This window comes from Ascaphus truei, chromosome 14, assembly GCF_040206685.1.
Source record: "Ascaphus truei isolate aAscTru1 chromosome 14, aAscTru1.hap1, whole genome shotgun sequence".
NCBI classification, from domain to species: Eukaryota; Metazoa; Chordata; class Amphibia; order Anura; family Ascaphidae; genus Ascaphus; species Ascaphus truei.
The window spans coordinates 49,291,837-49,306,710 of record NC_134496.1 but is presented as its reverse complement, the minus strand read 5'-3'; the positions used below and the strand labels follow the sequence as shown (position 1 = coordinate 49,306,710).

Below are 14,874 nucleotides of genomic sequence, written 5' to 3'. Positions count from 1 at the left end.
TAAATGTTGATTATCTCTTTGCCCCCTCTCTTTGTTCATTTGCTTAGGAGCAGTAATAACTACATCCAGTCTAATGACTCATAGGTCATTCTGCTGTTCTCTCTGCAACAATGTGGATTTATTAGGACTTGTTTTTATCCTTTCCCATGGTGAACCACTGTCCTGTTCAGTGGACATTAAGTTGCAGTATTGTACTGTTATCCCTATATAGTGCTGGGTTTATTACAAGTTATGAATTATTTGCTATCATTTGATTATAACCATTTTATTGAATAAGTGAAATATAGTGTTTTATCTATTATACGGGACTCAACCATGATTATGCGGCGATCACTATATGGTAAGTACAACAGCAATGCTTGATCACATTGTAAATTGCACAAACAGGTGTACGCACGCTTTAATGACTATAAATAAGTGGTGAGTGTTGCAGTCCCGTTATCCACCTGCCCTTGACGAAGCTCCGCCTGGAGAGAAACTCGTAGGGCGTGGGCTTAGTGACGTGGTGACGTCATTGACACGCAGTGCAGCTGATTCCACCACAGCCGGTCGAGTGCATGAGGTCTGAGCAGGGCTGTTTATTTGCGGTTAAGCAGAGTTGTAGCGGCTACTAAGCTAAGTATATGACAGTGGATTAAGTTATACAACGGGGGAGTAGGATGCAACTGTCCACATTAGTATGCACACGGTATATCACTAGTTACAGGGACCCCCAGTACAAGTTGACAGCGATGTTGGAGCTGTGCTGTTTGAAAGCAAACAGCGTTTATATGATAGCTTAGCAGCTGAGGGACTCCCACCGCTCTTATGTGCATCCTTCTATCTCCACTCTATGCTGTATGCTTGCTATCTCTCGTGTGACCCTGCACTATACGGTTTGCTGCTTATGATTACTCGATTGCATTAACTTGAATATCTATTGGTATATGCAAAGGGACTGGCTAATAATGGAATTGTATGAGTGACTTCAACTTGGTATCTGTGAGAGGTACAAATTAACTTGATTGTATCTAGCAGGAGGACAATATCAGTGTTGTTAATGTGAATTGATTATACCTCACACTGCCTGTGCTGTGTATAAATGCCAGGTTTGGCTGTGTATGAGGGGGGAGACTGGCACTGCCGCTACCTGTGCTGTGTATAAATGCCAGGTTTGGCTGTGTGGGGGGAGGCTGGCACTGCCGCTACCTGTGCTGTGTATAAATGCCAGGTTTGGCTGTGTATGAGGGGGGAGACTGGCACTGCCGCTGCCTGTGTATAAATGCCAGGTTTGGCTGTGTGTGAGGGGAAGGCTGGCACTGCCGCTACCTGTGTATAAATGCCAGGTTTGGCTGTGTGTGAGGGGGGAGACTGGCACTGCTGCTGCCTGTGCTGTGTATAAATGCCAGGTTTGGCTGTGTGTGAGGGGGGAGGCTGGCACTGCCGCTGCCTGCGCTGTGTATAAATGCCAGGTTTGGCTGTGTGTGAGGGGAAGGCTGGCACTGCCGCTGCCTGTGCTGTGTATAAATGCCAGGTTTGGCTGTGTGTGAGGGGGGAGACTGGCACTGCCGCTGCCTGCGCTGTGTATAAATGCCAGGTTTGGCTGTGTGTGAGGGGAAGGCTGGCACTGCCGCTACCTGTGCTGTGTATAAATGCCAGGTTTGGCTGTGTGTCAGGGGAAGGCTGGCACTGCCGCTGCCTGCGCTGTGTATAAATGCCAGGTTTGGCTGTGTGTGAGGGGGAGACTGGCACTGCCGCTGCCTGCGCTGTGTATAAATGCCAGGTTTGGCTGTGTGTGAGGGGGAGGCTGGCACTGCCGCTGCCTGTGCTGTGTATAAATGCCAGGTTTGGCTGTGTGTGAGGGGAAGGCTGGCACTGCCGCTGCCTGCACTGTGTATAAATGCCAGGTTTGGCTGTGTGTGAGGGGGGAGACTGGCACTGCCGCTGCCTGTGTATAAATGCCAGGTTTGGCTGTGTGTGAGGGGGGAGGCTGGCACTGCCGCTGCCTGCGCTGTGTATAAATGCCAGGTTTGGCTGTGTGTGAGGGGAAGGCTGGCACTGCCGCTGCCTGTGTACAAATGCCAGGTTTAGCTGTGTGTGAGGGGGGAGGCTGGCACTGCCGCTGCCTGTGCTGTGTATAAATGCCAGGTTTGGCTGTGTGTGAGGGGAAGGCTGGCACTGCCGCTACCTGTGCTGTGTATAAATGCCAGGTTTAGCTGTGTGAGTGGGGAGGCTGGCACTGCCGCTGCCTGTGCTGTGTATAAATGCCAGGTTTGGCTGTGTGTGAGGGGGGAGGCTGGCACTGCCGCTGCCTGTGTATAAATGCCAGGTTTGGCTGTGTGTGGGGGGAGGCTGGCACTGCCGCTGCCTGCGCTGTGTATAAATGCAGATGTTTGGCTGTGTGTGAGGGGGGAGGCTGGCACTGCCGCTGCCTGTGTATAAATGCCAGGTTTGGCTGTGTGTCAGGGGAAGGCTGGCACTGCCGCTGCCTGCGCTGTGTATAAATGCCAGGTTTGGCTGTGTGTGAGGGGAAGGCTGGCACTGCCGCTGCCTGCGCTGTGTATAAATGCCATGTTTGGCTGTGTGTGAGGGGAAGGCTGGCACTGCCGCTGCCTGCGCTGTGTATAAATGCCAGGTTTGGCTGTGTGTGAGGGGAAGGCTGGCACTGCCGCTACCTGTGCTGTGTATAAATGCCAGGTTTGGCTGTGTGTCAGGGGAAGGCTGGCACTGCCGCTGCCTGCGCTGTGTATAAATGCCAGGTTTGGCTGTGTGTGAGGGGGAGACTGGCACTGCCGCTGCCTGCGCTGTGTATAAATGCCAGGTTTGGCTGTGTGTGAGGGGGAGGCTGGCACTGCCGCTGCCTGTGCTGTGTATAAATGCCAGGTTTGGCTGTGTGTGAGGGGAAGGCTGGCACTGCCGCTGCCTGCACTGTGTATAAATGCCAGGTTTGGCTGTGTGTGAGGGGGGAGACTGGCACTGCCGCTGCCTGTGTATAAATGCCAGGTTTGGCTGTGTGTGAGGGGGGAGGCTGGCACTGCCGCTGCCTGCGCTGTGTATAAATGCCAGGTTTGGCTGTGTGTGAGGGGAAGGCTGGCACTGCCGCTGCCTGTGTACAAATGCCAGGTTTAGCTGTGTGTGAGGGGGGAGGCTGGCACTGCCGCTGCCTGTGCTGTGTATAAATGCCAGGTTTGGCTGTGTGTGAGGGGAAGGCTGGCACTGCCGCTACCTGTGCTGTGTATAAATGCCAGGTTTAGCTGTGTGAGTGGGGAGGCTGGCACTGCCGCTGCCTGTGCTGTGTATAAATGCCAGGTTTGGCTGTGTGTGAGGGGGGAGGCTGGCACTGCCGCTGCCTGTGTATAAATGCCAGGTTTGGCTGTGTGTGGGGGGAGGCTGGCACTGCCGCTGCCTGCGCTGTGTATAAATGCAGATGTTTGGCTGTGTGTGAGGGGGGAGGCTGGCACTGCCGCTGCCTGTGTATAAATGCCAGGTTTGGCTGTGTGTCAGGGGAAGGCTGGCACTGCCGCTGCCTGCGCTGTGTATAAATGCCAGGTTTGGCTGTGTGTGAGGGGAAGGCTGGCACTGCCGCTGCCTGCGCTGTGTATAAATGCCATGTTTGGCTGTGTGTGAGGGGAAGGCTGGCACTGCCGCTGCCTGCGCTGTGTATAAATGCCAGGTTTGGCTGTGTGTGAGGGGAAGGCTGGCACTGCCGCTACCTGTGTATAAATGCCAGGTTTGGCTGTGTGTCAGGGGAAGGCTGGCACTGCCGCTACCTGTGCTGTGTATAAATGCCAGGTTTAGCTGTGTGAGTGGGGAGGCTGGCACTGCCGCTGCCTGTGCTGTGTATAAATGCCAGGTTTGGCTGTGTGTGAGGGGGGAGGCTGGCACTGCCGCTGCCTGTGTATAAATGCCAGGTTTGGCTGTGTGTGGGGGGAGGCTGGCACTGCCGCTGCCTGCGCTGTGTATAAATGCAGATGTTTGGCTGTGTGTGAGGGGGGAGGCTGGCACTGCCGCTGCCTGTGTATAAATGCCAGGTTTGGCTGTGTGTCAGGGGAAGGCTGGCACTGCCGCTGCCTGCGCTGTGTATAAATGCCAGGTTTGGCTGTGTGTGAGGGGAAGGCTGGCACTGCCGCTGCCTGCGCTGTGTATAAATGCCATGTTTGGCTGTGTGTGAGGGGAAGGCTGGCACTGCCGCTGCCTGCGCTGTGTATAAATGCCAGGTTTGGCTGTGTGTGAGGGGAAGGCTGGCACTGCCGCTACCTGTGCTGTGTATAAATGCCAGGTTTGGCTGTGTGTCAGGGGAAGGCTGGCACTGCCGCTGCCTGCGCTGTGTATAAATGCCAGGTTTGGCTGTGTGTGAGGGGGAGACTGGCACTGCCGCTGCCTGCGCTGTGTATAAATGCCAGGTTTGGCTGTGTGTGAGGGGGAGGCTGGCACTGCCGCTGCCTGTGCTGTGTATAAATGCCAGGTTTGGCTGTGTGTGAGGGGAAGGCTGGCACTGCCGCTGCCTGCACTGTGTATAAATGCCAGGTTTGGCTGTGTGTGAGGGGGGAGACTGGCACTGCCGCTGCCTGTGTATAAATGCCAGGTTTGGCTGTGTGTGAGGGGGGAGGCTGGCACTGCCGCTGCCTGCGCTGTGTATAAATGCCAGGTTTGGCTGTGTGTGAGGGGAAGGCTGGCACTGCCGCTGCCTGTGTACAAATGCCAGGTTTAGCTGTGTGTGAGGGGGGAGGCTGGCACTGCCGCTGCCTGTGCTGTGTATAAATGCCAGGTTTGGCTGTGTGTGAGGGGAAGGCTGGCACTGCCGCTACCTGTGCTGTGTATAAATGCCAGGTTTAGCTGTGTGAGTGGGGAGGCTGGCACTGCCGCTGCCTGTGCTGTGTATAAATGCCAGGTTTGGCTGTGTGTGAGGGGGGAGGCTGGCACTGCCGCTGCCTGTGTATAAATGCCAGGTTTGGCTGTGTGTGGGGGGAGGCTGGCACTGCCGCTGCCTGCGCTGTGTATAAATGCCAGGTTTGGCTGTGTGTGAGGGGGGAGGCTGGCACTGCCGCTGCCTGTGTATAAATGCCAGGTTTGGCTGTGTGTCAGGGGAAGGCTGGCACTGCCGCTGCCTGCGCTGTGTATAAATGCCAGGTTTGGCTGTGTGTGAGGGGAAGGCTGGCACTGCCGCTGCCTGCGCTGTGTATAAATGCCATGTTTGGTTGTGTGAGGGGGAGGCTGGCACTGCCGCTGCCTGTGTATAAATGCCAGGTTTGGCTGTGTGTGAGGGGGGAGACAGGCACTGCCGCTGCCTGTGTAGAAATGCCAGGTTTGGCTGTGTATGAGGGGGAGGCTGGCACTGCCGCTGCCTGTGTAGAAATGCCAGGTTTGGCTGTGTGTGAGGGGGGAGACTGGCACTGCCGCTGCCTGTGCTGTGTAGAAATGCCAGGTTTGGCTGTGTATGAGGGGGGAGGCTGGCACTGCCGCTGCCTGTGCTGTGTATAAATGCCAGGTTTGCCTGTGTGAGGGGGGAGACTGGCACTGCCGCTGCCTGTATAGAAATGTCAGGTTTGGCTGTGTGAGAGGGGGGGTTGGCAATGCCGCTGCCATTGCACACCTGCGCTACGCAGTGAAGGTGCATTTCATGGGAGAAGGGGAAGAAAACGAGAAATTTGTGAAAGAAAGTTCTTCTGGTCCCCTCTCTCCCGCCTCCCCCTTCATGTCCTGACAGCCGGGATGTCTCTGGGTAATGAACGTTCTAAGACACAGGACCCAGGATCACACTTTGCCCGATGCCCTGACATCTGACAGAACAACAGGATGTGAACGCTTCTTGGCTTGGCAGAGAGCTCAGAGCTTGTTTCTGCTCTGTGTCTTATTCATTGAGTCAGAAACCCGAAACACTTCTCTGCCCATCTCTCTGCTTATCTCTCTCATCTCTTTTGAGATCTGACATGTGCTGCCTGTAACTATCATCAATCGCTTTTCTCTCTCTCTCTCTTCCTATTATCCCCTTAACTTCTTCTATATTTTACTCTCCTCCTCGGACAGCTCTTCCCTGGCAGAATAAATGGATATGAAACGGGTACACATGTGCTTACGACCACAATATGATGGGGCCACTATAGGAAACAGCTGGGGATGGATGTAAATCGTAAGTAGATCCTAAGTTAGTTTTCCTTTTGTTGCTGTGTGTTGGGGCTGCGTCCTCATTTTCCAGACTACATCCCTGTTTCCTCTGGGACACAAAGCAAAGGACATTTCAAGTGCAGTGCACACCCTGCCACATTACATCTGTAAGGCACATGTCCCCAACTCTAACCCTACGTGCTCATGCCCTGGTGGTTCTGTTATATCCATGCTATCTGCCTGAGGGGTCTCTATATACAGTGGGTGGTTCTGTTATATCTGTGCTATCTTCCTGGGGGGGTCTCTATGTACAGTGGGTGGTCCTGTTATATATGTGCTATCTGCCTGAGGGGTCCCTATATACAGTGGGTGGTTCTGTTATATCCATGCTATCTCCTGAGCGATCTCTATATACAGTGGGTGGTTCTATTATATCTGTGCTATCTTCCTGATGGGTCTCTATACAGTGGGTGGTTCTGTTATATCTGTGCAATGTTCCTGGGGGGTCTCTATATACAGTGGGTGGTTCTGTTATATCTGTGCTATCTTCTTGGGGGGTCTCTATATACAGTGGGTGGTCCTGTTATATCTGTGCTATCTTCCTGGGGGGTCTCTATATACAGTGGGTGGTCCTGTTATATCCGTGCTATCTTCCTGAGGGGTCTCTATATACAGTGGGTGGTCCTGTTATATCTGTGCTATTTCCTGAGGGGACTCTATATACAGTGGGTGGTCCTATTATATCCGTGCTATCTTCCTGGGGGGTCTCTATATACAGTGGGTGGTCCTGTTATATCCGTGCTATCTTCCTGAGGGGTCTTTATATACAGTGGGTGGTTCTGTTATATCCATGCTATCTTCCTGAGGGGTCTTTATATACAGTGGGTGGTTCTGTTAAAGCTGAAAATTCTCCTGGGAGGAGCCTTCAAAAAGAGTAACTTTTTTTTCAGAAGGGGGGGGGGGGAGGGAGGGTTCTCCATCTGTAGGGACTAGGGGGTCCCCTTATTCCCATAAGTACTCTACTGCATGGAGAACTGTTATATCTTTATATTCTTTTAAGTACTCTCATACAGGGGAAATCTGATAATAGATATATATATATATATATATATATATATACACACCTGTAAGTACTCTAATGCATTGAAGCTGTAACATCTGTTCATACCTGTAAGTACTCTCCAGGGAGGCACTTTGAGGCACTTTGTCTGTCTCTTTGTCTGTCTCTCTCTCTCTCTCTCTCATAGGTTAAGACTGGTATATCTATGGGAAGGGTACGATTATATCTTATTATATCTATGTATATCTGTAAGTACTCTACTGCAGGGGTGGATTTGTTATATCTGTATATACCTGTACAGTATGTACTCACCTGCAAGGGGGGAGGAGCTGGATGTTAAGAGGGTGTTAGATAGTGTGGAGTTTGGTCCAGTCTTTCGGGGTATATTTGGGGATGTGGGCTAAGATGTAAGGGGGAGTGGGGCAGCATCGCTGAGAGCTTTGTAAGCCAGAACTAAGGTTTTCAATGTAATTCTAGGTGATATGGGAAGCCAGTGTAGGGATTTGCGTAGTGGTGCAGCAGAAGTGGAGCGGTGAGTGAGGTAGATGAGTTTTGCAGTACATTTCTGGATGGATTGAAGTTGGCAGGCGACGAGGGGGAATGACAACTACGAGAATGTTGCAGTAGTCAAGACAGGATAAGTGAGTGAATTAGAATTTTAGATGCGTCATAAGTGAGAAATGGGCGTATCCCTGCAATATTTCGGAGATGGAGACTGCAGGACTTGAATGTCAGGAATGAAGGAGAGGGCAGAGTCAAAGATGACCACTAGGCAGTGGTTTTGGGGTATTGATGAGATTGTGTTATTATTGACTGTGAGGGATAGTTTGGGATATATATCTGCAGTGAAAGCACTGTGTGCTAAGTAACAATGGTGGAAAGCTAGTTTGCAGACCTGTCAGACATGTGAATGTGCTCACACGTGATCTTTTTATTTGCTATATGCCATACGGTGGAGGGTTTTTCGTCACCTTTATCACCCACCTATAAGTTATCTAATGTGTGGTGAAACCTACCCAGCCTTAAAATTGCAAAGCCAGTACAACCAGCCTCACACTGAAGAGACCCAAAAGGTTGAAACAGCTGTCTGTGAGTAGGTTTACTAGCTATGCTGAAAGCTGTGTAATGCAGCAAGCATACGGCTATAAAGGTTCCATTTAATAATGGATTTGAGGCAAAAGGTGACACTACGTGCTCATTTGCATGTCATTTCACAAAATCCCTTGCTGCAGTAGAAGCACTGTATGCTAAGTGATAATGGCGAAAAGCAGGGCTGCAGACCTGTCTAAGACATGTGAATGGCTCACAAGTGATGTATGTATGTATGTATGTATGTATGTATGTATACATACACATATATATACACACATATATACACACACACACACACACACTCTCCTGCAAGGGCGGAGAGGGGCTGTTATTGTTTTTAAATACCTGCAAGTACTCTGGGACAGTTTGGGTTGTTATATCTATATACACACATGTACGTACTCTCCTACAGAGGGGGAGGGGGCAAGCTTTTGCAGTACAGCAAGAAGCTACCCTCTTATGAACTTTTTAGATATCTACAGGTAAACACTTTGTCACTGTGACTCCTGCATTGGCTGAGGTCCCCTGGTCCCCAGAAATCCCTGGCTGAGAGTATAGACAGGTATGCTGTTTTTGTGCTCACAGTATTCTCGTCAGTGTTTGGGGGTGTGTTTTCTAGGAGCCCTGTGACCCCGGAGTTAAAATAAATAATAATAACTTTATTTCATATAGCACTTTGCTCTCAATGGAACTCAAAGTGCATCACAATTACAGTACAGCACTCACAACATTGCACATAGCATTTTTACAGACACAGTCGCTTCCCAGAGGAGCTTACAATCTATATTGTTGGTGCCTGAGGCACAGGGAGATAAAGTGACTTCCTCAAGGTCACAAGGAGCAGACACCAGGATTTGAACAAGGTTCCACTGCTTCAAACTCAATGTCTTTACTCACTGAGCCGCTCCTCCAGCCCATAAGAATGTACAGTAACATTTATATGAAACTAGCTGAGAGACCCGGCGTTGCCCGGGATGTAATGTTCCCGTTCCTCTCTCTCCTCCCCCCTCTCTCTGTTTGTCCCCCATTCACATCAATCCAGTCCCCCCCCTCCCTCCCTCCTTTACAGCTTCATGTAGCGTGTGTGCGTCAGTCACTGTGTGTTTGCTCGCGCGTCAGTGAGTCTGAGGCAGAAACACAAACACACACAGACTGACTGAGGCACACACAGTCAGTGTGTGCCTCAGTCAGTGTGTGCGTGCGTCAGTCAGGCTTTGTGTGCGCGTCAGTCAGTGTGTGCGTGCGTGCGGCAGTCAGTCAGTGTGTGCGCGCGGGGCGTCAAAGGCAGGGGGGGCGTCAAAGGCAGGGGGGGGCGTCAAAGGGAGGGGGGGGGCGTCAAAGGGAGGGGGGGGGCGTCAAAGGGAGGGGGGGGGCGTCAAAGGGAGGGGGGGGGCGTCAAAGGGAGGGGGGGGGGCGTCAAAGGGAGGGGGGGGCGCGTCAAAGGGAGGGGGGGGGCGTCAAAGGGAGGGGGGGGCGTCAAAGGGAGGGGGGGGGCGTCAAAGGGAGGGGGGGGGCGTCAAAGGGAGGGGGGGGGGCGTCAAAGGGAGGGGGGGGGCGTCAAAGGGAGGGGGGGGGCGTCAAAGGGAGGGGGGGGCGTCAAAGGGAGGGGGGGGCGTCAAAGGGAGGGGGGGGCGCCTCAAAGGCATGGATTCCTCCCCCTGCATTTCCTGCAGTGGACAGGAGGGGGGGGGGCAGTGGACAGGAGGGGGGGGGCAGTGGACAGGAGGGGGGGGGCAGTGGACAGGAGGGGGGGGGCAGTGGACAGGAGGGGGGGGCAGTGGACAGGAGGGGGGGGGCAGTGGACAGGAGGGGGGGGGCAGTGGACAGGAGGGGGGGGGCAGTGGACAGGAGGGGGGGGCAGTGGACAGGAGGGAGGGGGCAGTGGACAGGAGGGGGGGGGCAGTGGACAGGAGGGGGGGGCAGTGGACAGGAGGGGGGGCAGTGGACAGGAGGGGGGGCAGTGGACAGGAGGGGGGGGGGCAGTGGACAGGAGGGGGGGGCAGTGGACAGGAGGGGGGGGGGCAGTGGACAGGAGGGGGGGGGCAGTGGACAGGAGGGGGGACAGGAGGGGGGACGCAGTGGACAGGAGGGGGGACGCAGTGGACAGGAGGGGGGGGCAGTGGACAGGAGGGGGGGGCAGTGGATAGGAGGGGGGGGCAGTGGACAGTGACACACACACACACACACACACACACACACACACACACACACACACACACACACACACCTCAGTTGATGCGCCCTTTCTCAGTTCCGTTTGGCCGGAGGTGGGGAGCGACACCTACCTGTACTTCCGGGCGCCGCCACCGTCTGACTCGGCGCCGCGAGGGAGGAAGGGGGTCCGCCATCTTACGCGCCGCGTGGCAGCTGCGGGAAGCGAGGTGATTTGGAGCGGGGAGGGGGGAGAGGTGATTTGGAGCGGGGAGAGGTGATTTGGAGCGGTGAGGGGGGAGAGGTGATGCCGCTGGGGAGGGGGAGAGGTGATGCCGCTGGGGAGAGGTGATGCCGCTGGGGAGGGGGAGAGGTGATGCCGCTGGGGAGGGGGAAGAGGTGATGCCGCTGGGGAGGGGGAAGAGGTGATGCCGCTGGGGAGGGGGAAGAGGTGATGCCGCTGGGGAGAGGTGATGCCGCTGGGGAGGGGGAAGAGGTGATGCCGCTGGGGAGGGGGAAGAGGTGATGCCGCTGGGGAGGGGGAAGAGGTGATGCCGCTGGGGAGAGGTGATGCCGCTGGGGAGGGGGAGAGGTGATGCCGCTGGGGAGGGGGAAGAGGTGATGCCGCTGGGGAGGGGGAAGAGGTGATGCCGCTGGGGAGGGGGAAGAGGTGATGCCGCTGGGGAGCGGGGAGAGGTGATGCCGCTGGGGAGGGGGAAGAGGTGATGCCGCTGGGGAGGGGGAAGAGGTGATGCCGCTGGGGAGGGGGAAGAGGTGATGCCGCTGGGGAGGGGGAAGAGGTGATGCCGCTGGGGAGGGGGAAGAGGTGATGCCGCTGGGGAGGGGGAAGAGGTGATGCCGCTGGGGAGGGGGAAGAGGTGATGCCGCTGGGGAGGGGGAAAAGGTGATTTGGAGAGGGGAGAGAGGTGTGTGTGTGTGTGTGTGTGTGTGTGTGTGTGTGTGTGTGTGTGTGTGTTTTATTTATTTATTTATTTATTTTTTTGGACCTTTGGCCCGTCACTCCGCCTCAGGCCAATGAGAGGTGTGGGGGGCGGGCCAAGGGGGTGGTGTGAGTGTGTGAGGCCAATGAGAGGTGTGCGGGGGCGGGCGGGCCAAGGGACCAATGAGATTGCCGCTAGGGACACCGTACATCCAGCAGGCAGGCATGCATGCAGGCAGGCAGGCAGGCAAACATACAGTGCTTTCACTAATATAGTATAAGATAGAAAATGGCAATATGCTCACTTCTGTGGGAAAACACTACGAACAGTATCATAACAGTATGTTGGATGGTACTTCAATTTCTGGAACTGATAGAGTTCACATAGTAGTTAGGGGAGGAGACCTAGAATTACAATTATTGAGGAAAGAAACCAGGTGGATCTCCACCGTGGGTGCAAAGTTTCAGGAAGATATTTATTTTCATAGTTTTCCCTAGTTAGTGACATCGTTTGGATTTCGTTTGCAGATTTATATTTTTAAAAATCTGAATCCGTTTGCAGCTTTTCAGTGATGGGGAAAAAAACCCTAATCTGCCTTTTGGAGACTGATCCGTGAAAATCCGTGGCGAATTCAAATTTTTGTGCCCATCTCCAATTATCTCCCTTCCAAATAACCATAACATCGTCTATATATCCTTCCCAAAGTATCAGGTCTGCTCCAAAGTCAGGCTCACTCCAAATGTGCTCATCTTCCCCTTCTCCCATAAAGAGATTTGCATAACTTGGTGCAAACCTGGTACTAAAAAGGGATATGTTACACAATGTATCAAACCATTTCACAATGTATCACAATCAGGATTGCACAGACCTTTAAAAAAGGTATAGACCACATTGGTGCTAGTTGGAGGGGAGGTGATTGAGTAAACTCTAAATAAAAAAAAAAAAAGAAACCTTTTGGATCTACTGCATACACTAAACACATTAGTACCAAACAGTGCAGATATATCTGACATGGTGACTGTGTGTTAACATTTCTCTCATTTTTAAAAACTCTTATTTATTACAAACTAGCTGATATACCCGGCGTTGCCCGGTCGTGGAAGGGCAGGGGGCATGGAGTAGAAGGGCGGGGGGGGAGGGGCGTGGAAGGACGGGGGGAGCCAAGGGGCGTGGAAGGGCGGGGAGGGCAAAGGGCGGAGAGGGCGGGGGGGGGCAAATGGCAGATACAAATATAAATAATTTTGGAAGTGTTATCATATTTGAGACACTTACATTTTTGTATTCATTTTTAAAGTTTACATATACTTTTAGAGTATCAGAATACAGGTGAAAGAGGCAGTGCACTGCCTAAAAAGCAGGAGGAGGCTCACGGCTGCATAAAAACTACTTTATTCCATAAGGGGATCGCACATAACCCCCAAGAGCAACAGCAGGTAACACACCTACGCGTTTCGGCCGTGTGCCCTTTATCAAGTCTTGTAATCTTGTAGTCTGATGCACCTGTTACCTATACTCTTATACTTTGAGTCCCTGTTCTCTATATCTTGTAATCTTCATTTTTTATCGTACTGCATTGTTGTGTCGGTCTATTTTTAAAGGAAGTTGTGAAGAGATGTTGGATACATATTTACCTTATATAGAGTGTTCTAAGCCAGTGTCTCCCAACTCCAGTCCTCAAGTACAACTAACTGCCCAGGTTTTAAGCATATCCTCTCGTTAGCACAGGTGGCACAATTATTGTGACTGAGCCACCTGTGCTCAAGAATGGGTATCCTTAACCCCTGGGCTGTTAGTGATACTGAAGGACTGGAGCTTGGAAACACTGTAATCTAAGCTAGTGGTGCTCAACTTCAGTCCTCAAGCCCCCCCCCCTTCCCCTCCCCAAACAGGTCAGGTTTTCAGGATATCCCAGCTTCAGCACAGGTGGCTCAATCAGTGGCTGATTGAGCCACCTGTGCTGATGCAGGGACTGGTTTTGCCACCTGTGCTGAAGAGCCCTCCATCTGTACCAAGGCTGATGCACAGTAGTACTAGATGTCCTAGTAAATCTAACAAGTCCTGGCAAAGACAAAACGGGTTTAAAACTTTTATCAGGGGACTTTCAGAACGTACAGTATTGAACACAAAATACATTCCAGGAAAATGGTATCCCAGAGAACAAATGCCGGAACAAAATATTCATGTTACGATACTGGAGACTTCGGGTAGACATGAGTCGGTTCTTCTTGACTGAAAGGGTGGCGATAAAAAAAGGAGCAGAAAACAGAGAATGCGTGGGAGAAGCACAAGGGGTTGGGAAAGTGTGAGATCTCCGGTTTTGCAGCAGGAGAATAAACCCTTAATGTCTGGCCATGTCGGAATTCCTCCTAGACCTCTTGATTTTGTGGATTTCTGATTAATTCTAAACGTAACTCTCGTTCTGGGGCCTACTCAATAAAAATATGAAAGCGCTGTTTTGGCGCTTCTGCACATAGTCCCGATCAAGTCAATGGGGCTTCCCATGTTCTAGCTCCAAAATGCCACTCTCGTACTTTACTGAGTAGGACCCTCTGTCTCTAACGTGCCATTTTTATGATGCTTCCAGCACAGTCCTGTTGAGGCTCCATCTTGCATCATAGGGATATCCTCCGTGCCCTCTGACTGTACTGTGGTCCCCTGGCCATGGTGGCAGCATGGTGTTATTTGGCGTTTCCCCTGATGAGTAGGCATGGTTTGTCCAGAACGGCTCTGTCCTGTGTGATCTTTCTGCAGAATCTGTGCGATTTCCTTCCCCTGCTTAATTAATGTTTCTATAGAATGCCAACACTGAAGTCTGAAGTATTAAAGCAGAAATCCATGCTGCCCATTCTCTGTTACATATTTCTTTTTAAACAAGGGGTCCTCCTGGGAATAAGCCACTTTGGCGACCCCCCCCCCCCCCCCCCCGTCCCACCTCCCCCATCCCCTGTTCCTGAGATGTTTAATTTTAATATTCCCTTACAATAATTCTTGCCAGAAAGAAACACTATGGCCGCTGTGGTCTGTCTCACTCTGGTGGCCGAGAGACAGCGGTGACATCATCCTGCAATTACAACATCGTGATGACATCATCATGAGATGACATTGCAGCTTCCGATTAGGTGACCCGCAGTCATCTTTGATCTTTCTTGCAAATACCAGCACAAGCAAAATGTAATCTATTATATTGGCAATTGGGAGGGGTGGGGGGTGCCCCAAGCTTTGGGTGTTGGGGTTCAGCTCCAGGGGACCCCGTTTCATATAAAGTCAATCAAATAACAAAAACTTCATGGGGGTGGGGGAGTTCTTCTTTAAGTCCAACAATATAACACACTGTAATTGGAGAGGTCTTGGAGACTGGATGCAGAAGCGAAGAGATTGTAAAGGAAACCATGAATCTGTCCCTGACTTTGATTTCCTGGAAGAGCCGGGGTCAGGAAGCTGGAGGGGAAGGGGGTGGGGAGGGGGAGCGGGCTTCCAGTAACGATTGTCAGGGACCCTCCTGTGACATTCCTCTTCTCAGCAATCAGATGCCTGGCTTCCAGATCC

The 14,874-nt window shown here is 52.3% G+C and overlaps 1 protein-coding gene across 2 annotated transcripts in view; it reads left to right on the top strand.

Moving 5' to 3' along the window:
* Positions 1-281: 281 nt before the first annotated feature.
* Positions 282-14,874, top strand: part of THPO (thrombopoietin) — an 18,563-nt gene continuing 3,970 nt past the window's right edge. The window contains exons 1-2 of one of the 2 annotated variants that reach the window (XM_075570846.1): positions 282-340; positions 6,007-6,109. In XM_075570846.1, coding sequence (XP_075426961.1) covers positions 6,097-6,109 — 13 coding nt within the window. In that variant the 5' untranslated portion in view covers positions 282-340; positions 6,007-6,096. Of the gene's footprint in view, positions 341-5,733; positions 6,110-14,874 lie in introns of those variants that run through there. The other variant, XM_075570847.1, reaches the window with a different exon arrangement.